Source organism: Pipra filicauda, unplaced genomic scaffold, assembly GCF_003945595.2.
Source record: "Pipra filicauda isolate LSUMZ 115617 unplaced genomic scaffold, ASM394559v2 scaffold338_size783178_pilon, whole genome shotgun sequence".
In the NCBI taxonomy this organism is placed as follows: domain Eukaryota; kingdom Metazoa; phylum Chordata; class Aves; order Passeriformes; family Pipridae; genus Pipra; species Pipra filicauda.
This window is the reverse complement of record NW_024104463.1, coordinates 756,282-782,479: the sequence shown is the minus strand read 5'-3', so window position 1 is coordinate 782,479 and position 26,198 is coordinate 756,282. Positions and strand designations below refer to the sequence as shown.

Below are 26,198 nucleotides of genomic sequence, written 5' to 3'. Positions count from 1 at the left end.
TTACTCTTGCCTCAATTGCCAGCCAGGAGTGTCAAAACTTAAGACCTATAAACTTCTGTGCTTCTCCTGCCTGCCCAGTGCTCTGGGGGAAGCACACCCTGGCCGTGGGGCAAGGCACAGGGTGAAGGTTGTGCTTCAGCCTCTCTCCATACCTGTAGAAAGATCAGATGTAATTTAGCACCTGCAGGTTGAATTCAAGTCTGAAAAAGCGAGTCTTCAGAGCTGGGTCAGTGTCAGACATCCCCAAATCACTGCTGAGGATCTTGTCACAGCTGTAACCTTGGCCAGTGCTTTAATTCAGAATTTCATCTAGATTCTAAATCATACATTACTCTGAAGGGGAGAAAAAGGTTAGTCAAAAATCATTTGATGTAAGATCCAGTCTGGTATCTGCAGCTCAGCTGACACAGAGAACATCTTTCAACACCACCTAAACATGCTTAGCAAGCCCACGTGACAATCCTAACAAGAAAATGAAACATGCATAATTATATAATACATAATATTATCCCTTTCCCATATCCACCCCACCCCTTCAGACACACAGTACCAATTTACATGTATTCCATTCTACTCAAAACAGATGGTAACATACAAGAACTGTGATACAATTTTCTTTATTAAAAATAATTTACAGCGTTGGTAACATTTTATGCGCAATTTTCATCAATCAAACAAGGTTTATCTCTACAATACTTACTGAACTTAAAACTTACACTGTTCTGTTGGCTTTAAACAGCAGATATTGATTTGCAGTTGCTTAAATATGATTAATATACATGGTTTCATGTTCTTATACTTAGGTGTAAAATGTATGAACATCAACACTATCCCAAAGCTTTCTGGTTTGGGACAGGGAGGAAGAGGGAAGCAAGGAGAGAAAACATTTGGAAAAACTGTAACAGATTTTTCCTCCAAATCAAAATGGAGAGAGAAGTCTGGATTAAACACATCTAACACACCGAGTCACTTCTCAGAGAGGTACATGTCCTCCTAAGATACTAGAGAGGTCTAATGAACAACGTTTGGGGGGTGATCACAGCAGTTCTGTCCATGCCCTGCACTGCCAGAGGCCCCACCTAAAGGGGTCACTGCTGCCCACCTAAAGCTCACAGGATCCGAGCAGTCCTAAGTTAAACATCTTCCCTTGGCTGCTGGGCTTTACAACATTCACTGCTGGGCTGCTGAGCTGGGCTTTACAACATTCACTGCTGCACAAGGGAGTGGGAACAGGCACGTTCCCAGGGATCATGGGGTGTTACTGCACTGGCAGTTCACCCCACAGGAGGAGCTGGGTCCCACACAGCCCCCCTGCAGCCCAGGGGCACAGACCCAAGGGGAGCAGTCAGCCTGCACAGCTCAGGTGCCACTGACCTGAGATGGACCCGCTGCAGCAACAAGAGCAGGAGCCTCCAGCTGAGCAGCACCAGGCACGGCTCAGAACTCCCTCTCCCCCTCTCTCTCATGGACTGTAAGACACAGGAGTGCAGCAGAACTCAAGTAGCTGCTGTGGTAATGAAAGCCATCATGTCTCTGAAAAGAGCTGAATGCTTTACGGGTGACAACTTGCAGACAAGTCACATCCCTTGAAATTGTGCTTAACTTCACTCCACCAGTTTGCCTTGACAGGGCTTGGATCCTGTCTCCTGAAGCATTGAGAGAGGGTGGGAGGCTGTGTTCCCTTCGAGCTTCAGCAGTTACACAAGCTGTAAACAGGCTTGGAGTTGCAGTTTTATCATCTGCATCAGGCATCACAATGTGCCAGCACTAAATTCCCATTTTCTCCCCAGTAATGTACATTTTCTTGAACTAAATCAAGAATATACACTTTGAGCTGGGATAAAATAGCATTAGACACCGTTGTACAAGGAGTAAGATCTGCTCAGTCACTCTGGATAGAATCAGTGGGAATGTAGCACAGAACAGGGACTCATTCAGCATTCAGCTGGATATTACAATCCAACTGCATCCACTGATCCCCCTTATCAGTGGCAGGAGTCACCGGAAGGGTTTTCATCTCACCTGAAAGGAAACCACATCAAACTAGTGAAACATAAAAACAGATTACACACAACTTCAAACTTTAGTGCACTCTGTCTAATAAAATAGAAAAAGATATATTGAAGTTTTGTCAGTGAAATTAAATTAGTTTGGCCTTTGAACAGTCAAAAAATGAATACACCGTAATTATATAACTGTGAGAGGTTTTGGGGGTTTTGTTTGGGTTTTTTTTAAGGAATGTCAAACATACTATTTAAAGAATTGAACAGTGCATCTGTTAGTTTGCAAGTCAGCTAGCTTAGTGTCTGGTTATAAATTAAAAGCACAGGTAAGTAAAGCTAATATTTTGATATTTAAGACAATGCTTATCAAGAACAAAAAGTCTTCAAGCAAAAGGCAAGTACTGCAGTTTTGTTCTCCAGCAGCAATTAATCTCTGCACAGACCCCTGGAGGTGTGAGGAGTCTTTTCAGGACACAGGAGCACAGCAGGAGCGGGTTGGAGCTGCACTCCTTGGCCAGCTCGGACACAGTAACGCTCAGGGAGTGGGAACACGGGCGGCTCTGCAGCAACTCTGCACCTTGTGCTGATCTGAACTGTGGGACGGGGTTTGCCCTCCGTGTGCTGACAGTCACAGCCACTGCAGGGCCACAGGAGACTCCTTCAGGGTGCTGGGCTCCTCCACAGGGGAACGGGACACCTGGGGAGAGCTGTGAACTGACAGCACATGAGAAAGCAGTAAAAGGCAGCACGGCCACCCGGCCCTCGAACATCTGACAGGTACAACTTATTAGACACAGGTTGTAATTAGAGCAGAGGAATTTAAACAGTCCTAGGAGATGTTTTTAAAGATTTTTAAAGGCTAAAACCCTTCGGGGAGGTACTTTGTTTGATGATATTGCAGACAGCACAGGAAAATCTGATGCCACAAACAACAAACTGCATCCCTTGAAGCAGATATGACAAACTTCAACAGAAGGGCATCAACAAACCTGCATGAGCCAAACAACTGTGAGCTTTGTTTTTAAATGCAGAAATGTTTCCCATATTTCTAAGCACACATTTCATAGCTTGAGCAGCTTTAAATCTGTATCCAGATGAAATATAGTCCCATAATAAAGGTAAGGAGGTCATCATCTGTGATACAGGATCCCACGGGCCTCACGGGGACTGCTTTTTGTTCAGCCCATAACCTGAAGAACAAGAAATTCAAAACTCCGCATCTTTTTTAAGCTCCAGATGAAAAAAAAAATTTCTGCTTGGCCTTTAAGATTCCAGGCCATCTGCTACCCTTAAACCAACAAACAGATTTACAGGTGCAAAAACTGAGCAGAAACAACTGCAGAAAATCTTCTTACATAAGAATCTTCAGCACAATCAGTTTCAGATTTCGCATAGTTTATTTACAAAATGGTCTGATAAAACATCCCCTCCATACTTACAGCTCTCTGCCACAATACACATGTTGATTTTAGCAATGTTTAATAGCACCATTAGAATATTATTTAAAATCAGAAAGGATCTTGTTGCAGTTACAATGATTCACAATCTTTTACATCCATGGACGAAGTAACTTTGAGCACACTAGGACTGTTTGCAGTTCCACAGTACAGATTCCTGGGTTCACACAAGGCATTTGCAGAGTTACCAGTTATGCAAGGTACCCAGACAGTCAGTAGCTACTATAAGAATCTTCGAGCCACAAAGTTTAGACTTCCACCATACTTGTATAAAGTTATCTCCGTGTTGTTTTCAAACAAGGCAATCACGCTGAATACTTTTCCAGTGCTCGTCTTCAAAACAAAAGCAAAAAAAGAGAAACTAATTAAGTTTTGCTTTCACTTCCCCTGGCTTATTACCAGCTAACATTCTAACCCCATGTTTTGTTGAACACAAGGGAATTCAACCCTCTTATGTGCCACTACAGCCCCGAGACCGCTGGGAGCAGAGGGGGGCTTGTTTTAGTGCCCAGTGTAGATGGAGCTGGGAGCGGGCGACATGCCCGTTGTAACCAAGAAAACACCACGTCCCTAAGGTGGCACCACCTGTGTTCTGGGAGAGCCAAAGCCTCTCTCAAATCATCACACCCTTGTCTTTAAAAGCGCCTGAATGAGCAACAGCTCAGTTCTACCCTAACACAGTGCCCAGGAGAGGGAAAACAACACCCAAAAGAACAGTCAGGTGCTCCAGGTTGCATACAAAGTTGTGTAGAAAGAACATGTGTGTATGTGCTTTGGGAAACTTCAACAGCCATGCCAACCTGCAGGCAGCACTATAAGCTTACCTTCCAAGAGAATTAAGTCTTGTTTTTTCCTGCTTTGCTTCCTGTCATCAGGACTAACTTATCTTTCTCTGCTTTCAATCGTCAGCTCGTTCAACAGAGAAATTAAAAATATTGCAAAGATACCTTAACATCCAAAGTCATTCTGGGCGACAGCTCTGGAGGGAACAATATGGAAAACTGCTCTTTGCCAGTGAGACCCAAAGTGCTCGGATTTTCCCCGGGGTGAAACTGCAGTGGAGCGATGCCGATTCCAACCAGCTGACTCCTGTGGACCTTCTCGAAGCTCTCGGCCAGCACAGCTTTAACCCCCTGCAAGAGAGCAGCCGGCACAGTGAGACCTTCACACACCCCTCATGTCCAAAACCCTGCCACCAAACTAAGAGCAAAGACAGCACTTTACACCAGTCCTCTAAGTGCACCGGAGTCTCTTTTAGTTTTATAGCAGATGGAAGCAAACAAGCCAGAGCAGGCCCACGGAGTATGACATGGGGCCTGTCACAGACAGTGACCTCGCTGGAGTTAGCAGGACATGAATCAATGGCTGACTGTTATTATTCTGAATATTAGTGGAAATCAGTCTCCAATAGTGAGATACTGACCACCCCCTGGAGACCAAAGAGACGTCAGCACTAGATAAATGTCTAATTTATCTCAAAGTCTGGTACCCAAGAGGGTAAGTTACATAATTAAGAAATTCTGACTTATCCTGACTAGTGATTCTTTCCCATGAAGATTCTAACAAAGCAAGCATATGATGTGTTTTTAGGTACTTCCAGAAAAAAACAAAACCACACCCCAAACCCAAACAAACCAGCAGTACCAGTAAAAAAGGCCCTTTTGCAGCCCAGTCTCTTGAGCTGCCCAGTCCATACTTCTTTCCTGCCAGAATAATTACAGGAATGCCTTCCTTCTGGTACAGCTCCGCTGCTTCAAACACATCCAGCTGTGGAATGGCAAAGTGACACAGTGTGAGTGACTTCTGAACCCGCTCCCCCATCTCAGAGTAGCTGTGCAAACAAATGCATTCCTACCGTTTGTCCTGATGGGAAGTGAATTGTTTTAGGAGCTGGTTTTCCTATGAACTTATTCAGAAGCTTGATGTTTGCAAAGGTACCTCTTGTCATGACAGCATCATTACCTCTTCGAGCCCCATAAGAGTTGAATTCACGAGGTGTGAGTCTAGAATAAAAAGCAAATTGAAGAGGGAATCAGTTAAAGGTTATCCAGTTAAAAGGGTATTATGATTTTTTTATAATTATTGCAGCATATCTAAGTCTTCGGTGCAAGATGTAAGGAACTAGTCCTCCAAAGATGTAATTATTATAAATCATGAACAGCATGTGTAAACCACTGCTAGATTACTCAGGAGGAAAGCTGCAATTTTAAATTGATTTTCTACAACTTCATTATGAAGTGCTACAAGCAGTGTGGTACTTCCAGAATTATGGGCAGACAGTTCTAGGAAACAACCCAGCTCACTACTCCTCTTACCATTACCATCACATCTATTAACAAGCCTTGTACCAAACTGAGAGCTTTACTCATCAATCAACCAACCATCCTGGAATTAAAGGCCAATTTTTTTTTTCTTTCCTGCAATGAGACTCCTTCAGACTGAATGTAATGGCTAGAAAGAAGAGCCCACACCATATTCAGTTATAAAACTGGGCTTCATTTTCTTAAACTGACCTGTTAGAAAAGATCTGATCATCTGTGCATCTCGCTGCTCCCGAGGCCAGTGACAATGACTAACCTCAGCTAACAGATCAGGCACTGATTTGTCCATGAGGACATCAGTTCTGCCCTGGCATTCCTGTGGCAGCAGCTGTTACTGTGGCCAGGGCTGTGGGGAGCAGCTCTTTAGGGGGGTGTCTCAGTGTCTGCTGTAACCTGGACAGGCTGCCCAGAAGGTGATGACTTTGGGCTTCTCCCCACACAGTGTCCCCTTTCTGCAGAGGGGCAGCTCTCAAGGCCAGCAGCCCTGCTGCTCAGTTCTCTGCCATGTGCAGCACTCCTGTGCCACAGCAGGGGCTGGTGAAGGTGCCAAGTGCTCACCCTTTGCTGGTCAGGTACTTGGCAGCAGCACTGCTCCTGGCAATGCTCCCAGCAGGGGATATGTGATCCGTGGTGACAGAGTCCCCCAGGTACAGCAAGACATGGGCGTTTTCAACTGGCTGGGGTGCAACTGGTTCTTTGGCCTGAAAGGGAAGGGGCAGGGGAAAGAACACAAGGGAAAAGAGTGTAAGAAACATTTGCTTCCAAGACCCTTAGAGACACAAAACATATCTGCAGTATATGAAGGCACTTTGATGTACAGGCTCCACTCATTCCAGCGACACAAACAGTATTTCAAGGACTGAGAAATATTAGGGATAATTAAATTTGTTACTTAAACATCGAAGATTTACTGGAATAGCCATTCCTTTACTTCAATGCAATGCATATCATCTGATGGATAGATTTGTTGTACTTACAAGTTTATCAAAAAAGGAAGGACATCTGATATAAGTAGATTTTGAATCCCAGGGAAATAAAGTTGACTCTGGTGCTTCCAGTAAATTCCATCGTTTGTTTCCTTTCTACAAGAAAGAAAATGAATCAAAACAAACAGAAATTAGTTAATTATATTTTTACATTCAAGAAACCAAAGACTTACTGGTGATTTTCTATTACTATTATTTCATAAATAATTTTCTATCATATATTACAAGTTACCTCACTGGATACTACTTATGAATCACTTTTTAATGCCAGTATCCCTCCCACTTAAAGCCTTGGAAGTCACTGATAAACCAATCACATTCAACTGGAAGATACTATGAAGCTACAATGAAAAGCAACCTTTAAATTATGGGGAATAAAAGACCATTCTTACCTCCATCTTTTCCTTCAATTCCTTAAACATGGATGAGATCACATACTCTTCCTCCACCGTGTGAAGCTCTTTTCGGGTGGGCCAAATATCTCGTAAGTAAATACTTTTGCCATTAAAGCCAATGCCTGAGTAAGATTTCAAACAGAACAGCAGTTTAAAGAATAAAACACGAGCCTTCAGATTTATATTAGAATATAAACATGTACACATTCAGGCCTTCAGAGATGGTACCAAACAGGCGACGGATTTGAGCAGTGGAACGGATGCTTTGCTTTAGCCACAGGTAGCACCAAACAGAGCTGTGCTTTCTCCTCAGGCACCCAGGCTGTGGTGCTGAAAGGCACGTGCAGAGCTCCCCCCACGTGCCCTGCATGCAGAGTTGGAAGCTGTAAGCCAGCACTCACCCAGAGGCTCGGTTTCAAAGTCTATCCTGACGGTGCCTGCGATGGCATAGGCCACCACCAGCGGGGGGGACGCCAGGTAGTTGGCACGGACACAGTCGCACAGGCGGCCCTCGAAGTTCTTCGTGCCAGACAACACTCCACAGGCAATGATATCACCCTGAGAGGCAGACCCAGGTGTATTGTTACAGCAATTTGTGGTGCTTGTTTTTTGTTAGCTACCTCAGATGTGCTTTAGCATTCCACTTCAAACACTTCCTCTAACACTACAGCTGAATGGCAGTTTGCTCTCTCCCACTACCCTTGTCTTTTTCCCTTCTGACCCTCTGATGTGTTCTCCTGTCCCTTCAGTCAACTCCTCTCCTGCCTTTTATTTCTTGTATTTTTCTTCTGCTTCAGAAGAGGAAAAAAGCTGCAGCTGTTGAGACAGTGCTGGTTAAAGTGATTTGAGTCCACAGCTCCTTAAAAACCTCCTCTTCGTTTATGACACAAAACCCACACGTTGCATCCTCCATAAGATTAGATCATATGTATTTACTTTGTAATTTCCAGCTGAATGCTACAAATACCATTTATAACATTTATTATACACAGCAATGGACTGTCAGGTCTCTCTGACTTGCGAATGTGCAAAAACATCACGCAAAGCCCAAACCAACAATGAAGTGTATTTTGCATGGATTGCTGTATTTCCTGATTTCTTAACTGGGTGGGAAACTCATTTCTGTATTTAATAAGCCAGGCAGAGCTTTACCTGTTTTATTGCATTCCTGATGGCTTCTGGCAAAGGGGCCGTGTTCCCAACACAGGTGGAACACCCATAGCCAACCACCTCAAACCTACATGGGAGAACCAAACAAGTCACACATTCCATGGTCACAAGCAATTTGTCAGCAAAACTGCTTTTTCTTTTATTAGCAATCCCTAAGATTTTTTTTCCTTTGGCAGTTAAAACTCTTTAGGAGGTGAGCAGCAGACGTTACATCTCACTGATGCAAGGCACAGCTGGGCACTGCTGCAGAATTATGAGCATAATCTGCTGTGGAGCAACCAAAACCATGCTGAACAACCCTTGACAGCAGCAATGTCAAGAGAAGACTAGTACAGACTGTCCTGACAAATTTGCATCCAGCTTCCACTTTTAAAATACGTGATCAAGTGCATCCTGCCCTGCAAAACACTTATAATCAAGGAGTTGAGTACTGAAAAAACAGAGCTCAGATGGGGTAGAGCTACACATAGTAAATTGTAAAGTGGGAATACAATGGGGCAAAACAATTTTAAGTCAGCAAGTAAAATGCAAATCTATTAAGAATTATCCAGCTCCAAATGAACAGCAATCCTATTTATCAGCTGGTACAAACCCCCTGTGCACCACCTGCCTCAAGCAGCAAGGGGAGCCAGGCCTTACCCGAGCTTGCTGAGGTATGGCAACACTCCACTGGAACTGAGGTAATGTGTAACCATGCCACTGCCTGGTGATAAACTTGTTCTGATGTAGGGCTTCACCACCAGGCCAGCCTCCACGGCTTTTTTGGCCAGGAGTCCTACCAAACAAAAAGGGAAAAAGCCAAAGAGACAGATTATGACTTGTATATCCCTTTATATCCCTTAACACGACACCTGTATGCTGCTACCTTAGTTAAATGAAGCATAAAAACCCACAGAGGATTAGACAACTTCCAGTTTATCAATTTATTAAAGCAACTACTGGCCTGAATAAAGTTTTTTGACTCATAATAATAACACACAGGTTTTTGTTCCCATTCCCATTTTCTTTTCTGTAAGGAAAATGTCTTTCCCATGTTCTAGCTGACAGTGCAAATCCACTCAGTGTTAGAGACTGGCCACAGAGGCCCAAAGGGAAGCTCACCTTGATCACAGAGGACCTTAAAACATGAGAGCAAAGTGTGACACGTGAGCTGTTCCAGCAAAACCATCTGCAGCTTGTGAAGGTGCAGCAGATACCCCTTAAAAAGTGACACATCAACTGTTCAGCAATGCAGAGTTTCTGTCCTGTTCCATGGTGTTCCAGCTCATCATCACCCAGGACAGGCTCCAAGCTAAAGCCCCCCTGTGCATCAACTGTGTCACCTGACAAGAGCCCTGCAATTGCTTCCCTGCTGGAGTACTACCAGGTGTAAATATTCTTAATTACTCTCTTTAATACTGCTTTATGGCACAAACTTGCAGACTGTATTGTGGAAAAATAACTTTCACTAGATCACCTCCAGAACACACAAGTTAAGGCTACAAGCCTGTAGTTTCAAACCTTTAGGTCGAGTTACTGCAGAGAACCTCCAGAAGTGAACACCTGGGGCACCACAAAGGCTGTGGGTTGTGTGCTCCTGACGTACCTGCAGCCAGCATGACAGAGGGGTTGCAGTTGTTGGTGCAGCTGATCACTGCAGCAATGACCACACAGCCGTGGGACAGCTGGTATTCATTTCCTTCATACTGAACAGGCACCGTGTCCTCCTGCTTCTCAGCTGCAATCTGGAACCCCTTCACACCACACTGGAGGGCAAAGATACTTGTTAGCAGCTGCCTGGGTACACAAAGGATGACAACAGAGAGACCAAGGGAAGCCTCATCTTGAAATAACACTCAGCTGTGCCATTAGGAACCTTCAAACAGATTTTACAGGCAGCCCTCAGTTCACGCCCCTCTGTAAATACACTGGTCTCATCATCCTTCCTTCACCACTCTGCAGCTTTAACTCTGCAGCAGTTGGGAACAAATGCCAGTCTACAAGTGGCTGATGCCACAACTCATTCCCTGCTGTCCAGCAAAGAACAACCCCTTATGAGTCCCTGTCTAATCCTACACAACACTTGTTGCTGAATTAGAAGCATGTCCAAGATTAGCTGTAAGAGTATGGTAGCTAAACCAGAGTAGGTAATTAGCATTTCACACCCTCACCTGAGTGCTCCCAGCACTCAAACATCCTCAGGGGTCCCTTTCAAGCTCAACCTTTGCCTTCCACAGTCAGCTCCCACTTCCTCCAGCACGACTGACCACTGGGTCACAGCCTCAATAGAAGCCAAAGCCAACAGGATGAATTCTTACTAACACTGCTGCCAGTCTTGAACTTTAGTGACAAACACTAAAAATGAAGGTACATTCCTGTACTGGCTGCATTCTTAGATACCTGAATACATCCCTAACCAAAGATAATACACCTCAGAGTAAAAACATTCACTCTGTGAAGTCGAGTTAAGCTGTAAGCAAAAATCATTTGCTAAGTTAAGAACCTGGAATGCTGCTTAGCTACAAATCTTGGCAGTCTTTCTGAATCTCCTTTAAGATATGATAAGTTTTCTCTTCTCCTGATAAATTCTGTTGTGGAAATCAAGTAATACACAACTGTTTAAAAAATCCTTGAAAAAGTGAAAAAGTTTCACAAGCTCACACTGTGTATTACTTAAAGTTCTTCCTCCCTAGCAATCTAAACTGTGACATTAAGGATATTTGGAAGCTCATGTTCCTGCCAAACCACTTATGATTTACCAACTTTACTACCCTTGGGACACTTGTCAAGCAAGAACAGAACACCCTGGCCAAGCAGTTGTGTAGCAATAAGGAGGGTCAGCAGCTGTGCAGGGAACAGGCAACCTAACATTGACTCACATGGATTACAGGAAATACCTTAGGAAGAGAACATCAGTGGTACAAACCTTTTCATTTAAGCAGGCTTGGAAGTCACTCTTCATGTTATTAACAGCCACTCTGTCTTGGGATCTCTTGGGACCACTGACATATGGAATTATAGAACTTAGACTAACTTGCACTACCTAAAAAACCAAGGAACAGAAAGCACAGGCATTACCAATCCCAGCCCAGCAGGACATGGATGTGGAACTCTTGTTAAAAATCTGAATGTTCACAGACATTTGGAACTCTGGGCTTCCGTTTTCAAGACCACTCCCTGTAAAAGGCTACTCATCTTATTCCAGGGGTTTCAACATGATCCTTAACTTTTCTAACCATCCATAAGATTCGAGAGTGACTGAAATTCAGCATCTGTTAGTTGACATAATGTTACTGTACTTCCCTTATTTTCCCCACCCCCTCTTATGTTTTGCAAATAAACTCTGCTTCTTGAAATGGTGAGTTAATACATAACAACTTTGCTGAAAGCAATGCAAATGACGGGGAGACAAGCCTGTTAAATCCTCAGCAGTTATTTAGGAGAAACAAACCCCACCAAGTCCTTCCCAGCATACCTGGGAATAGTCAGGTTCTCTGGAAGAACTCTCATCACTTCTAAATAACTTCACAGCTTTAAGATATGCTTCCATGACTTCAAGCTTGGCCTTGTCCAAACCTTAGGAAGGTGATTTCAAACATGAGAAGAGTCACATTAAAGACAAACCACACAATCTTCAGAAGTTTAGATTCTTAAGTGTAACATTCAAAGTACTTTTTTTTTCAAGCACACCACTTCCATACCCCAACCTCCAGAAACTATTCAGGAACGATACACAATTTAAAACATTTATAAATGATTATATTTTTTTCTGAATTAGCTTAACTTGTCTTTTACACCAAGGAATAAAATAAGTTATTCCAGCTCTAGCAGTTGTGACTCTAATTAAATTTACAGATGTGTCCCTGAAGGCCATAAGGCTTTTCTCTGTTAAGATTTACTGGTTTAATACAGACCATGTGCTGAGCTGACAATAGGCAGAATTGCTGGCTACTGTTTGGAAACTGTTCATTTGCTCTGCACTAGCCAGACAAACATATTTGCTGTTAAAAATATTTAACTCATTTAAAACTGAAAGATTTCATTTCAGAAAGGCTCCCTCATGAATGAGCCTTTTTTGGTATCTGCAGCAGCTTGATAAGGAACTGTCATTCTCCTTGTTTAGCCCGAAATCATGAGCTTCAAAGGGAAACAATCCACTGGGGAAAAAATCAGGGACGTGATTTGTTCTGCAGATTCACTCCTTTCTAGTAATCATTTTAAATTTTGATCCTGCAGGGAATCTACAGGTGGTTAATGGATTCATTTCAAATTGAGAAGACTTACATTCCATACACATTTCAAAATGCAACTGAGAATTTCCTTCATACTTTTCTTTTAAAGGGTGTTTTCAAAAACAAGGGCTGTGGATGTTCAAAAATAACATCATGTTCATAAATCAGGTATTAGACAAATGAACCAGACTGGACACAAACCTCAAGCACAAGTCTAATTATACATTAAATCCACATCAGAACTCTACACAGTGTAAAAACTACGGAGTTCTAAGCAAAAAAATTGTATTACCACAAATCAAAAGCACAATTAGAAGGAATCACTATTTTAATTTCATCTTTACCTGTATGCTTTAAGTGCTTCAGTGTCACATTATCAACAGGGAAAAAACTCAGAATAGCACCATATTCAGGACACATATTTGCTATTGTGGTTCGGTCTGCTACAGACAGCTGGGAAACACCACTCCCAAAAAACTCCACAAACTTTCCAGCCACCTCAGCTTGCCTCAGATGCTGTTGGAAAGAACACACAACAACACTTGTTATGTGCAGAGGTACAATGCAAGCCATGTTTGTCACAACAATTCATGAGTCACGAATATTTAATATAAAAAGCTGAAACCCTAAGGCTACGTTTGAAAAAAAAATTATTATAAATGACTTTTTAGTGAAAGAGGACATGGAAATAAAATGACTATAAGGGTAAAGAAAAACCTGCTACTTCAAAGGACTAGTAAATAAAAATGGTTAGAGATTATTTGTACCTTTCTGCACTGCCCTGATCAAAGGTGCACTAAAAACACTCCCGGTGTTTAATTCAGGTCTCAAATGCCACTGGTGCTACTGGCAACAAACTCTCTCCAGTCTGAAAAGGCATCAAACACTTACCTTTGTAATGCTCAGAACAATATCTATGGAGGTGGCAAAGGGGCTGACTGTGCCTGTGAGCTCACAGCCCACCACCTCGGGCAGGGTGAGGGTGAGGGGCATTCCCAGCATCACCGCTTCCGTCTCGATGCCCCCGACGCCTGGAAGGGAACATCACAGAGCTTGAGTGACCAACCCTCTGCATGGTCAGCTCCTAACAGTCTAAGAACACCCTTTCTATTAAGCCTACAGGCTGTGACAACAAACATATTGCTGCTTCTCTTGCAAGTGAAGGACATCCCTCCATTCCCCACACAGACGCAGCAAGAAATGCAGGAGTTGCGTTAAATCAAAACCCAAAATTCAAACCAAGCACGACCACTGCTCAAGTTAAATGGCACAGCCAGGCAGAAAATATTTTATATCTAAAGCTAATTTTCTGAGAGAAACCTTCATGCAAATTTTTGTTGTACAAACAGCACTTATTTGAATATCAGTTGGTTTTTGGCTGTTTTCTCTTTTAATTACAGAGTCATTTCTCAGTGGAAAGAAATGTTAGTCAAGATTGCTTTTAGACAAGAAACATGCAGAAGAATAATTCAAGAGTCTGTTATGCTTGAGATACAAACATGCAGCTTTAGTGTGCCTGTCCAAGTGCAATGAAGTTATTCTGAGCATACTTACCCCAGCCCAAGATACCCAAGCCATTTACCATGGTTGTGTGGGAATCTGTGCCAACCACACTATCGGGATAGAGCAAATCCTTAACTTCAAAAACAACTTTGGACAAATATTCCAAGTTCACTTGGTGAGCCGTTCCAGTCTCAGGTGGAATTATGGAAATGTTCTTGAAAACCTTTGAACTCCACTGAAATGTTTTCAAAACGAGAAGAAAAAGAGTTGCATTTTTTTCAAAGGTATATTTAATTCTTAGTACATAACTAAAAAGGCAAAACTAAGACACAATAAAGGAGTCCTTACTATTTACCCAGGGGGCTTTTGCTCCTTTGTCAAACAGAGGCACCTGATCCCCCTGGATACATTCCTAATTATCAACAAAACCACTCACTCGACTCCTGTGAAGGCTGAATCAGTAATTCATACCTACCTTTCAAAAGCAGGGCAGCAGCAATCTCTTACCTTCCAGTTCACACAACTTATTTCAAGCCCACCTAAGACTGATATTTAGAGAACAGAACCTAAGCACTTGTATTTATAGCAGAATTTGTATTTATAGCATAATTGAGTTTAGGTTTGACACTCCCGAGTGAGACCATCTGCAAACTCAGGATGGTACATTTAACAGAGCTGACATGGAAACTTGTAACAAGATTCAGCTTGGCCATTTCCTTCTTTAATAATGTAAAAGCTAATTTGCTTCAGAGAGAAACCTCCCAGTCTACACATATGAAAAGAGTCTTAGATCATTGCACTGAATTCCTAAACCATGTCAAATTAGTCCATATGATGAGGATCAATACCAATGTTGCAGGTCTCTGCCCAGCAGCAGAGAAGCTGATGCTCCCCACGGGACTTGTGCTGCCCAGCCTGAGAGCAGCCATGTCTGAACACTGCTCTCTGCTCAACACTTCCAGCTCCAGGAAGTTTTATAACAGGGCTGGAGATAAATGAACCCTTTATCCAGAGATTCATTGTGACCTAAGGCACTGAGCTCGGGAAAAGGCATTAAAAAGACTAATGCTTCATAAATCCCCACGGACAAGAACCGAATCAGAGTAAACTTTTTCAAGTTAGAAAGCCAGTTTTCTGCTCCTGTATTAAATTCAGATTTGAGAGTCTAACACTTCCAAATGATTACACTTAAATTTATCATCTAAACCTGAACAGTGGTGGACAAATGGCTCCTAAAAAAAGCCCAGAACACAAAGCCAGCAGGTACACAGACATACCTTAAAAAATTGAAGCCTCTCTCTATTTCTGCCAAATTCCATCTCTTGATTTTTCAATACCGTCTCAGGCCTAGAAGATAACAAGTTTACAAGGACTGTCAAAATGCATTTCAAATTACAGAAGAACAAGTTGCAGTTTTAGCTTGTTTGATGAAAGACTCATTTAAGCCTGCAGGACTATTTGAAGTGGTTTATTAGAACAAAGATAATTGCTTCCCTGCAGCAAGCTTTCTGTAAACAGTAAGAAACAGCTGACTCCACGTGTGCTGCTCCTGAGAACAGGTTTATTCCAGGTATGGTTTGCCTAAAGCATCTGATCTCAGAAATACTTTAAGGGATCTATTCCAGGCATATGCTATGATACACAGAAGCTTTTTTACCCCCACGAGTTGTCTCACAGGCTGCACACCTCAAAACCCCACACAGTAGAGAACCCAGATGTTCACTAGCTACTGGGAAAACATGCTCCACGTTCAGAACTAGCCCTCAGCAGCTGAGTAGAACATCAGGGCAATTGTGACTGTCCTCCATCCTCCATTTCCCTCCATGCCACAATTTTTTCTTCACAAGTACTCATTTGCAGCCTCATAAAATGAACTATCTTTTCTTAGTAAGTGTTGTATTTATTAAGACACTGATAGTTGTTATAATAGAGTAATCCGTAACTTAAGAGGAATATTCTCTGCTTTGAGTAGCTGAACAAGGAAGGGAATACATTTGCTTTGTACCAGGAAGCTCTCAATTTTCAGAGGTGTATTTTACACCATGAGCCTTCCCTTTCCTCCCTGCAGCAGCAGCAGTTCAGCAGCTCCAGTGCTCTGCCAGGCCCTGAGGGACAGCCAGTGTGACACTGCAGCTCCATCACCACCCCTGCTGGGCTGTGCCACAGCACCGGTGCTGCTGAAAACACCACTCCTCCTGCATCCTGCACCTGCACTGAGCAGGAATGTTCCCACATCTACAAAATTACCATGGCACTCAGCACAGTATCTGTGGGGTACAGATTGGATCAGCTGGTAAATGCTCCACCTGTCCAGCACAGGCAGATTGGGATCTGAACAGTCCATCCCACCAAGGAGGCAGCTCAAAGAGAAGGTGATTCTGTGTAATTGGCAGAGCTGGAGAGGAACACACCGACCTGGGAATAACACAGAAACCTGGGCAAGGCAGAGATGAGCCTCCCCTGGGCCATTACAGGGCAGGATATTTACTGAATTGCAGCCCAGTGACAGATGGACTGTGAGATCCTGTAAAGATTGGGGGATGATGTATAAGTTACTTTTAAGAGCCAGAGACTTCTGAAAAGTTATCACACAAAAGCTATAAATTACTTTCAGAAATAAACCAATGCTTCACTGATTTATTCACTCGGGTTTGCTTTCCAACATACAGAGGATTACGATCCTCTGCTTTGTTGTCCTCGTGAAGAAACAAGGGAAGTATCAAAATTTAATTTAAAAGTCACAGCCATAAGCCAATAGTTGGCCATCTGCACTGAGTTCAGTAAAGCCCTTCTTGTAAAACAATAAATTTATTGCAGACTAATTCATATCTGCTACATCTGACCTTCTTCTAGCTACTGAAACCTGCCTATGGCACAGCTGAGGAGGACAGACGCGTAAAAAAATCCCACTTCCATGAGCTGTCACAGGCAGAGCTCAACAACACACAAGGTACAAAGAGACTCAGAAGAGGTTGCATACTCAGGCACGGGCTGCAGGTGGAAGGGGCAGAGGATGGGAGTGTTCTCGATCTGCGCGGAGAAGGGCGCGGGGTGCCGGCCGGACTCGCAGGGCCCGCCCCTGCAGCCGCCCTGGCCCCGGCACGGCACCTTCCGGGGCTGCGCCCGCAGCGGCGACAGCCGGGCCGGCGGCTTCGGCACCTCCCCGCCGCCGGGGTTGGGGGCGTTCTGTATTGCACTGCAACACAAAGAGAACCACAATCGGTCAGGAGTTTGCGCTTCCCCACTCCCACCTTGGTTTTTTTGCAATCCCTTCAACAGATTATAAAATATCATCTGAAAAAATAGAGTTATTTTACTACGATCCTGTTGCAAAGTAAACTACGGCTGGATAAGCTTAGTTAAGTAATGTGGCACGGTAAGAAGTAAATGAACAGAACCGGATTGTCCGAAAGATTAACACCACACAGCTCCTTCCATTTGTTCACAATAGGCCAGAAATCTTTATAAAGAGCATTGCAAAGGCTGAACTCAGGGTTTTAAACTTGGAAGGTGTTCACACAGTCTCATCCAAACAGTAGAATCAACTTGGTTCTTTTTTTTTTTTAAGACTGTTCTGTACGTGTTCTGTTAAATCCACAGAGGAACGATTACAGGCAAAGCTTTCTCAAGGAAAGAAATGTAACTTTATTATTTAATTAGGCTTTTTATCCAAATTCTCAAAGATTCAGATAAATTTTATACACTATTCAAGTCAGTCAGAAGTAGGACAGAAAAGCTGGAGTTTTTTTTAAAAAATAAAGTCCATACAGCACAGTACCCTCTATTCATACAACATCCAGTCTGTGCAGGAGAGTAAAGAAAGCCTGTAAAAAACTAATGACTATTTACCTCTCAGTAATTACCAAATCACATATCTGCAATTAAAGCCACTGCTTTCTCCTGCTTTAGTAACACAGGCAGATACTCAGTTATCAGAGGGCAGGAGAGCGCTGGCTCAGAGGATACCTGGTGTAAATCCCACCCCAGCCCAGCAGGCCCTGGTCTGCAGGAGGGGGGAGCTCTGTGAAAGCAGCACAAACCACCCTGCAGGGAAGGGCTTCTTATCACAGCCCAGCAGCTGCCCAGACCCAAAAGCTTCCCAAGTGATGATGCTACAGAGCCTGGATTTATCATTACAAAGCAGCACACTGAGACCTCTTGCCAATGCTTGGTCTGCCTGATAATTTTAGGCTGGCCTAATTGCAATGGAATCAGCTGTCCCTGCAGACACAGGCACGGCCAGAGCACAGCACTGACACGGCACATCTGCAGCACAACCCATCACTGCAGCTTCTTCCTCCTCCACCACCAACCAGACTGAAATCCTGGGAGCCCTTGGAAGGCTGACAGAAATGACTCACACATCCCTGTCCATCTGACCACAGGCCTCTCTTCCCCACGAACTTTTAAAATTCCCAAAGAGCCTGAGCAATTTATGCAATTCTGCATGAGTTTGGAAGGCTCCACGATGGAGGGGCAGGGGAGAAGGTGGAGGGAAGCCACATTATTTAGTGTTTCCTTCAGCAAACACTGAATAAAACTCAAGTTGTTCCTCTTCTGCAGTATTATGTTTCCAGCAAAGGCAGCCCCGGGCTGTGTTCATCACATCACTGCCTGTCAGACAAGGAAAACCACACTGGTAGTTTTCCAGTCCTCATACTTGTCCAGACTTCTCCAAGTACACTTATTCTCTCTGAAAATATATGCAGCTACATTTATCTGTTTGAACAATATAAACAGAGCAAAGCAAAATTACAAACTCCCTCTGCCTCATCCTCTTGAGACATATTATTTTCTGGAAAGCATGCCAGATCCTGTTATTTCAGAAAAATCCTGCCCAGAATTGGGATTATCAGTCAGCTTCACCCAGAATGCCTCACAAACATTCTTCCTCTCCTTCAAGAGTGTTAATTTAGCCATTTTTATCCAGCCTTTTTTCAATTACCACCACGTCTCACTGCAAGGATCCACCCAGGATAAATGATTTGATGGGACAGTACCAGGACCTGAATGAATCCACACCTCAACTGTCAAACAAAAATGTATAGTTTGTAAAAGAAAAGTACATTACCATTTGCTGAAATCAATCTGCAGAGAATGGTCAACAGTGAGATCAGTGGGGCAGGCAGGGTTGACTTTCACAGGATCTCCTCCAGCATTTCTCACAGCTTCCCTCATGGCAGCAAAATCCACCATCGCTGGAATTCCACTGACAGATGGAAAACCAAAATAGTACATGAGACATGAACTCACCAAAACACACAAACTTCTTTTTAACATTATTTAATTCTAGATCTAGCTAAGTCTCATTTCAGATGACAACCCCCTGTTATTATATTCTCTCAGTTTTAAAGGGCTTTGACCATTTCTGAAGCCAGTGGAGTTGGTTCACGTTCCCCTCACGTGTGAGGACATGAATACAGACACATGAACACATGAACCTCAGACACAGCCACAGTTCTTGTGTCTGGCTGTGCTTCCCTGCAGAGCTAATCTTTAGATACTCCTTACCTTTATGGTGGAACCTTGCTGTACATTTTAACACCTCAGCAGGTGTTCTTTGTCTAACAGAGCCACTTCTGAAGCTCATAGCATTTCACAAAACTATTTGTGTTGCTATGACACGGATAATAAGCACACCTGAAGTACAAAGCTGAGAGGGGGTAATGTTTATACAACACAGAACTACATAAACCTCACTGGCTTTGCCTGCTAAGCAGAAGTTACCTCAAATTTATTATTATCATAATTCCTTTTTTTAATTATCTTGCTTCTTAATAAATAGAGTCAGTGAGACAGCTTCAATTGAATGTTTGCAAGTTGCTGAAGGACTGCCCTTTCAGCTATGTCAGAGTCCAATCACAAAGAAGTTAACATCCTAAGAGACTGCTTTTTAGATGTATGTATTATTCATGATTCAACTGGATTACTCATTGTGGAGTAAGCAATATTTAATCTTCAATTATCTCAAGCAAGAATTCCATGTATTTCAGTGAACCGTCAGCCATCTGGCTACAGCCAGACATCACCACTTCCATTTGTGTTCTGGCTCTTATCCTGTGAAGTGTTCCTTGTGGACCAGCAGCTTCAGCCCTGCCAACCTGCACTAAAGCCAGGGCACCCTATGGAACAGCTCCTGCCCTTGCATCATATGGAACTATCACAAGGAATGCCCTGAACAGCAGAAGCAGTGCACAGGCTTCCATGGAAGAGCAGACCCCTGGGTATCAAAGGCGAGGTGTGATTTATGGCCAAGGGCTGCACATCAGCTCAGTGAGTTCACACAGGTGCCTTCAGGGCTTTTGGCGCTCCCACACTTACGTGAAGTCTTGAAGAACAACTCTGGCAGGACAGAAGGGCACTTCGACATGGTTCTGTTTTGTTTTCCAGTCCAGGATGTTCATGGCATCCGTCTCCTTCACCAGGAAGCCGTCGCAGTTGCGGACGCTGGACTCGAACAGCACTCGGATGGAGTAAGGCAGAGTGTCTGGGGAGCAGGGACACAGTGACTGCAGCACCTGCAGCTTTGGAAAGTTACCATCCCCCATTGCTGAAGAATTCCACTTTTCTAGGCATTGGAAGGCTGAGAGCTTCAGGAGCCTGCTCTTCCAGTTGCCTTTGGGTTTGATCTTCCTTACACAGTCTGGAGCAGTGAGCTGCACAATGCACATCCTGCAGGAGATGAGTTATCCTACGGGATCTGAATGGGAGACACCCATGGCCTGACCCCCCTGTGTGCACACAGTGACATTTAGGAAGGTATGTTATGCTGACAGGGGAGACACCCAGGAACACAGAGCTGGGATTATTGATCAGAGCAGGCCAAAAGCAACTGCAATTAGAATATTCAAACCCCCTTTTAACTGTAAATTTCACCATTGCATTACTCGAGATATCAAGCCAAAAGCATCCACTGCCAGAATATTATTTTAATAAACAGTGACATGAAGACCAGAAACTGTTCTGCCACGTGCCCTTTTAACATGAAACACACTTCATAAAATATAAACAAGGGCATTTCACTAAATGTAACTTGAGTTAGTTTGCTACTGATCTGAATTAAGGTACTGACAAGCAGCAGTTTTCTGGCAGAAAAAAAACAGGGAAATGAAAATATAATGAAAAAAGAGACAAGTTAAAAAAATCCCCCATGTCACTATTCACAGCACAGAAACAAACAAAAACTGAAACAAAAACAAAATCAAGGTTAATTGATTCCTCTCCCAAATCCCATTATTTTCAGCATCATTCAAGCAGTCAACTTCATGAGAACAGGGAGAAATACAAAAAAAAGTTAGTTAGAAGGAGGTGAAAGTTAAGTTCAGGCTTTAATAAAAAAAGGTTAGAATTGGTGGTCTTAACCTAATCCAGAGGTTTCTTCACAAACCATTCATACAGAATTTGCTGACTCTGTTCTCATTGTGTCTTTCTCAGATATTATTCATTGTTGTCTGAGTAGACAAGTCCCTATTTCCAGTGTAAGAGCTGGGTGAGTTTGAGTATAAAGATGTCACCAGAACCACATCTAATGACCTGTCATGCCACCCCTCACATGATTTCCAGGCCAAGTTCCCAGAAGGGACTGTTTTGGTTTCTCATGGGTTACCAACACCAGGCAGTGACAAATCCACTGCCCCAGGGCTGCTCAGCACCACTGTGGAGAACCAACTGCTCCTCTCCAGGAGGCACAGCGAGCTCCCAGCTGCAATCCCGTGGGCAGTGGGGGCTTCCCAGGATCCAGGACATCTCCAGAAATGGGATCACATCCAGCACAGGGCCCTCCAAGAGTTCTGGGACTGCTGTGCCTGCCTCAGGTGCTGTGGGCTGGCTGCCCCTGAGGGACACAGCGAGTGAGGGGTCTGCAGCACCCACCACCCCCAGAACTGCAGACGGGGGCAGGCCTGACTGAGAAGCACCCAGTGACAGCACAGTGAAAGCCCCAGGGTGCAGGAAGGGACACTGGGACTGGATACAAGGAAAAAGCAGCTCACAGGGAGGGTGGGGAAGCACAGGATACAAGGGGGGGGAGTCTCTGCCCTCCCAGCCTTGCAGAGCTCACTTGACAAAGGCTCCCCACAGCAGCTCCAGACCCAGCAGGAGCCTGGTCCACATCCCCACGTCCCCTCTGCCCTAAAGCCTTCTGAGCTCTTTCAGGTCCCCATTTCCCCGTAACTTTTAAACACTAGAAAATCTCCCTAGAAAACTGGCAAAGAAATCAATTAACATTTACACTAGCAATCTGATTAACATAAACAATTACAGCCAGAAGCCCCAAGGCAGAGGGCAAACAGGTAAAACTGAAAATGTTCCAGCAACAAATGCAGAGAGCAATTCCAGAGGCTGGATTTGCTACCAGTGCTGCCCCACACTGTGTCTAAATGTCATTTAATATTTTGCTGTCTTGTAGTTAACACGAGGCTTCCAACTTCTGCACAGAAGTTTCTACTGGAGGACAAAGACCCTCTTAATCCAAATTCCTGCAAGCTTTTTCAGGAATACCCGTTGCTGCTCCAAGATTTATGGCACATTTTAGCAGAAAGTGCTATCTTGTGGTTGTATTTCCACTCCTGTCTTGAGGCTTTTCAAAAAACTGCTGTGGAACTGCCTGGTTTTGTTACCACCAGGACACTGCTTCTCCCTGGGCAAAGCCACCAGCAGAAACCTTCTCCTTCCTTCAGTTGTGCTTATCTGAAAGATTAACTTTGTTACCACAAGCAGGAGGAATTTGCAAGAGCCCTCAGCCGTTGCACAAAGTGTCAGCAGACTCTGTGCCCTGTGCTCCCCTCTCTCTCCCCTTCAAGCCACAGGGAATTAATTATTGTGTCAAATACCAGTTTAAAGTGAAACATCCACTGGTAATTTTTTTTACTTAACAAACACATCACAAATCCCGTGAATACAGAAGAATTCAGACCTTGCCAAACTAAAAAAAAAAAAATCCCAAATGCCTCTAGTAAGTACCTCACATAAGTATTTTAGTTTAACATGAGAGCAAAGGGAGAGAATAACACGAGCGTGTTTTGATTCCCTGCTCCAGCTGGCACTGGGCAAAGCTCCCTCCCCTGGATCCCCTCCCACCACATGTGCAATTGGGAGCTTTCAAAAGGCACTGGGACAGGCAGACCCAATAAAGGCCTTTCTGGCACAGACCACTGTCACATACTAATGACAGGCTGGGATTAAACAAAGCCTCCCCTTCCTGCAGCAGGAGCCACGTTCTGGCAAACACAGACTACGTGAGGCTGCTGGGGAGGTGAAACCAGAACTCCACAAAGCTGCACAAAACTACAGTAAAAGCTGGTTCTGTTTCTGAAGGAGTTCTTTGTCACTTCACCTGTTTTCCAAAAGTGTAATTATTCTGATTTGGAATATTGCTGAAAACTCCAGCAACACCCCAATGAAAAAAAATCTCCAAGTATTACCCCTGCCAGCTTCCTAAAGGAGTGAGAAAGTGGGAAACGCTCGGCTTCCAAGCATTAGGAATTGCTGCCTGCATCCCCCCACCCTGCAGGGCAGTCAGGGCGCCCTTTGCTGCTGGTCCCACCCCAGTCACCCCCCAGAGCACCACGTACCATACTTGGTCCCTCCGAGCTTGGACACATTGTAGAACTTCTTCTGGGGGTGGTTTTCCAAAGCTTCAATGACGGGCTGGTAGGGGCTTCCTGGGGAGGAAACAAACAGTTACAGACACCAAGGAACGGGAGCTTCCAGCGCCCACGGAGCACACACAGGAAAAAGATTTTATTTCTGATTTTACCAAAAATAACGTTCCTCTGGACTGTAAGTAAATGTAATACGGACAGGCTTCTAAACGGATTGAGACACCTCGTGATGCAGGTGTGTGACTAAGGTGGATTTTAGAAGCACTTGCAATAGCAGGTGCACACGGGTCACGCAGGTCACGGGCACAGCCCGCACACACCTGACCTTTGTTGTCTCGGTTTGCCATCTACACACAGGGCAAGGCACCGGCGCAGATAACAGAGCCAGGGTTCGGTACCGCGGGAGGCACAAAGCGCTGCCCGCCGAGCCGGCGTCATGCGGCCGAGGGACAGAACGAGCCCCGCCGCAGCCATTAGTGCACAGAATAAATACCCCGGGGGGGGGGCGCGGGCAGCGGGGCGGGGACGGCGCCGCCGCGCCTGGCAGGACCCCCGCGGCCCGGGGCTGCGGCGCTGGGCGGCGCGGAGGGCGAGGCGCTGCGTCGGGCCCCCGTCGGGGCGGCCCCGGGCCCGCGGTGACCGACCTGCGCTGGGAGGGTCCATCGCCGGCCACCATGTCCGCCTGAGGGACCGGGGGGGCGCGCGCCTCTCGCGAGACTGCGCCGCGCCCCGCCGCCGCCGCGGCACGGATCTCGCGAGACTGCGCCCCGCCCCGCCCCCGCGGGGGGACTGATCTCGCGAGACCGCCCTCAGAGCCGGGCAGGAAAGGGCGCAAGATGCCGCGAGGCTTCGCAGAGAGGGCGGAAGTACCCGAGGGAGGGCAGCGGCCGCTCTCGCGATAACAGAGATGGCGAAAAGGGCGGGGCCACCCCGTGGGACGGGCTGGGGGCGGGGCCGAGGGCGGGGCCGAGGGCGGGGCCGAGGCCGCCCCCTGGCGGCACCGAGCGGTACGGCGGGAGGGAGCGGGTGGGACAGACCGTGTGACAGTGTGACAGTGTGACAGTGTGACACTGCCCCTGTGACACTGCCCCTGTGACACTGCCCCGTCCCTGTGTCTGTCCCTGTCACATTCCCTGCCCTTGTCCCTGCTCCTGTATTCCTGTCCCTGTCCCTGAGTCCCTGTCCCATTCCCTGTCCCTGAGTCCCTGTCCCATTCCCTGTCCCTGTGTCCCTGTCCCATTCCCTGTCCCTGAGTCCCTGTCCCATTCTCTGTCCCTGTGCCCCTGTCCCATTCCCTGTCCCTGAGTCCCTGTCCCATTCTCTGTCCCTGTGCCCCTGTCCCATTCCCTGTCCCTGTGCCCCTGTCCCATTCCCTGTCCCTGAGTCCCTGTCCCATTCCCTGTGCCTGCCCCTCTCCCTGCCCCTTCCTCTGCCCCTGTCCGTGTCCCTGCCCTGTCCCACCCCTGGGATCAGCCCCTCGGCACATGGAGTCATAGAATGTTAAGGGGCTGGAATGGACCTTAAAGGTCATTTATTCCTAGCCCCTGCCATGGGCAGGGACACCTCCCACTAGCCCAGGTTGCTCCAAGCCGCATCCAACCTGGCCTTGGACACTTCCAGGGATGGGGCAGCCACAGCTTCTCTGGGCAACCCGTGCCAGGGCCTCCCCACCCTCACAGGGAAGGATTTCTCCCCAGTCTCACAGGGAAGGATTTCTCCCCAGTATACAAGCTGAATTTCCCCTCTTTCACCCATTACTCCTTGTCCTGTCACTCCAGTTCCTGATGAACTCTCTGGTTCCCTGTAGCCCCTTCACACACTGGAAGGAGCTGTGAGGTCTGCACACAACCTTCTCTTTTCCAGCTGAACAGCCCCGTCTCTGTCGTTGTGGGATGCTCCCTGCTCTCTTACCAACCTCCTCCTGCTCAGATGGCAAAGGACGGCCCCTGAGGAATAAACAATTGTCAGCAAACCTCCCCCAGGGCAGGGGGTGAAAAGTGCCCGTGAGCTGGTTCCTAGAGCAGGGCAGGAACATCCATCGCCACGGCCCACACCGGGAGTGGGAAGGCGTGTGCTCAGCACTGTCCCACAGTGGGGCCTGACCTGGCTCTGCTCTGTCTCTCATACTGGATTTCTTTGGGAGGTTTTTTTCCTTTCCATATCTTTCTTTTTTTTCCTTCCTCTCAAGTAATCTCTTTTTCAATTTTATTTTTGTCTTGATCTTTAGTGCAGCGGTGGCAGAACACGAGGCCACGCTCCCCGTGGTGAACAAGTCAAGCAGCAGTAGTTTCTCCAGGCTATAACCCATAGATAATATCTGGGGTTTAGACACTAATGCAGCCAGAACTCACCACCAGTCTCAGGCAGCAAAGATTACCTGCAGGATGTCTGTATCTCAGCCTCTAATTGACCCACTTTTTGCCTGCATTTGTTTTGCCCTAAACTGCCATTGCCTTCCTGAACAGTCACAGAGGGACTTGACACACTGATTGAAACAGTTATACTCAAAATTGCCTGAGAAACCCTAATTCCAGCCTCCTTTCCCCTGTT

At 45.5% G+C, this 26,198-nt stretch overlaps 1 protein-coding gene across 1 annotated transcript; it reads right to left on the bottom strand.

The window, feature by feature from the left end:
* Nucleotides 1-601: 601 nt before the first annotated feature.
* On the bottom strand, nt 602-24,386 carry IREB2 (iron responsive element binding protein 2). Its single transcript, XM_027712293.2, has 22 exons — nt 24,293-24,386; nt 23,619-23,708; nt 20,368-20,533; nt 19,118-19,255; nt 17,027-17,242; nt 15,324-15,393; nt 14,098-14,281; nt 13,435-13,574; nt 12,888-13,059; nt 11,787-11,887; nt 11,238-11,354; nt 9,918-10,077; nt 8,972-9,107; nt 8,315-8,399; nt 7,564-7,720; nt 7,160-7,284; nt 6,759-6,863; nt 6,340-6,482; nt 5,316-5,463; nt 5,105-5,227; nt 4,408-4,593; nt 602-3,793 (listed from the first exon to the last, which is right to left on the bottom strand). The coding sequence occupies exons 1-22, from the start codon at nt 24,309-24,311 to the stop codon at nt 3,683-3,685; spliced, it is 2,892 nt and encodes a 963-aa protein (XP_027568094.1). The 5' UTR covers nt 24,312-24,386; the 3' UTR covers nt 602-3,682.
* Between the last annotated feature and the right edge of the window lie 1,812 nt (nt 24,387-26,198).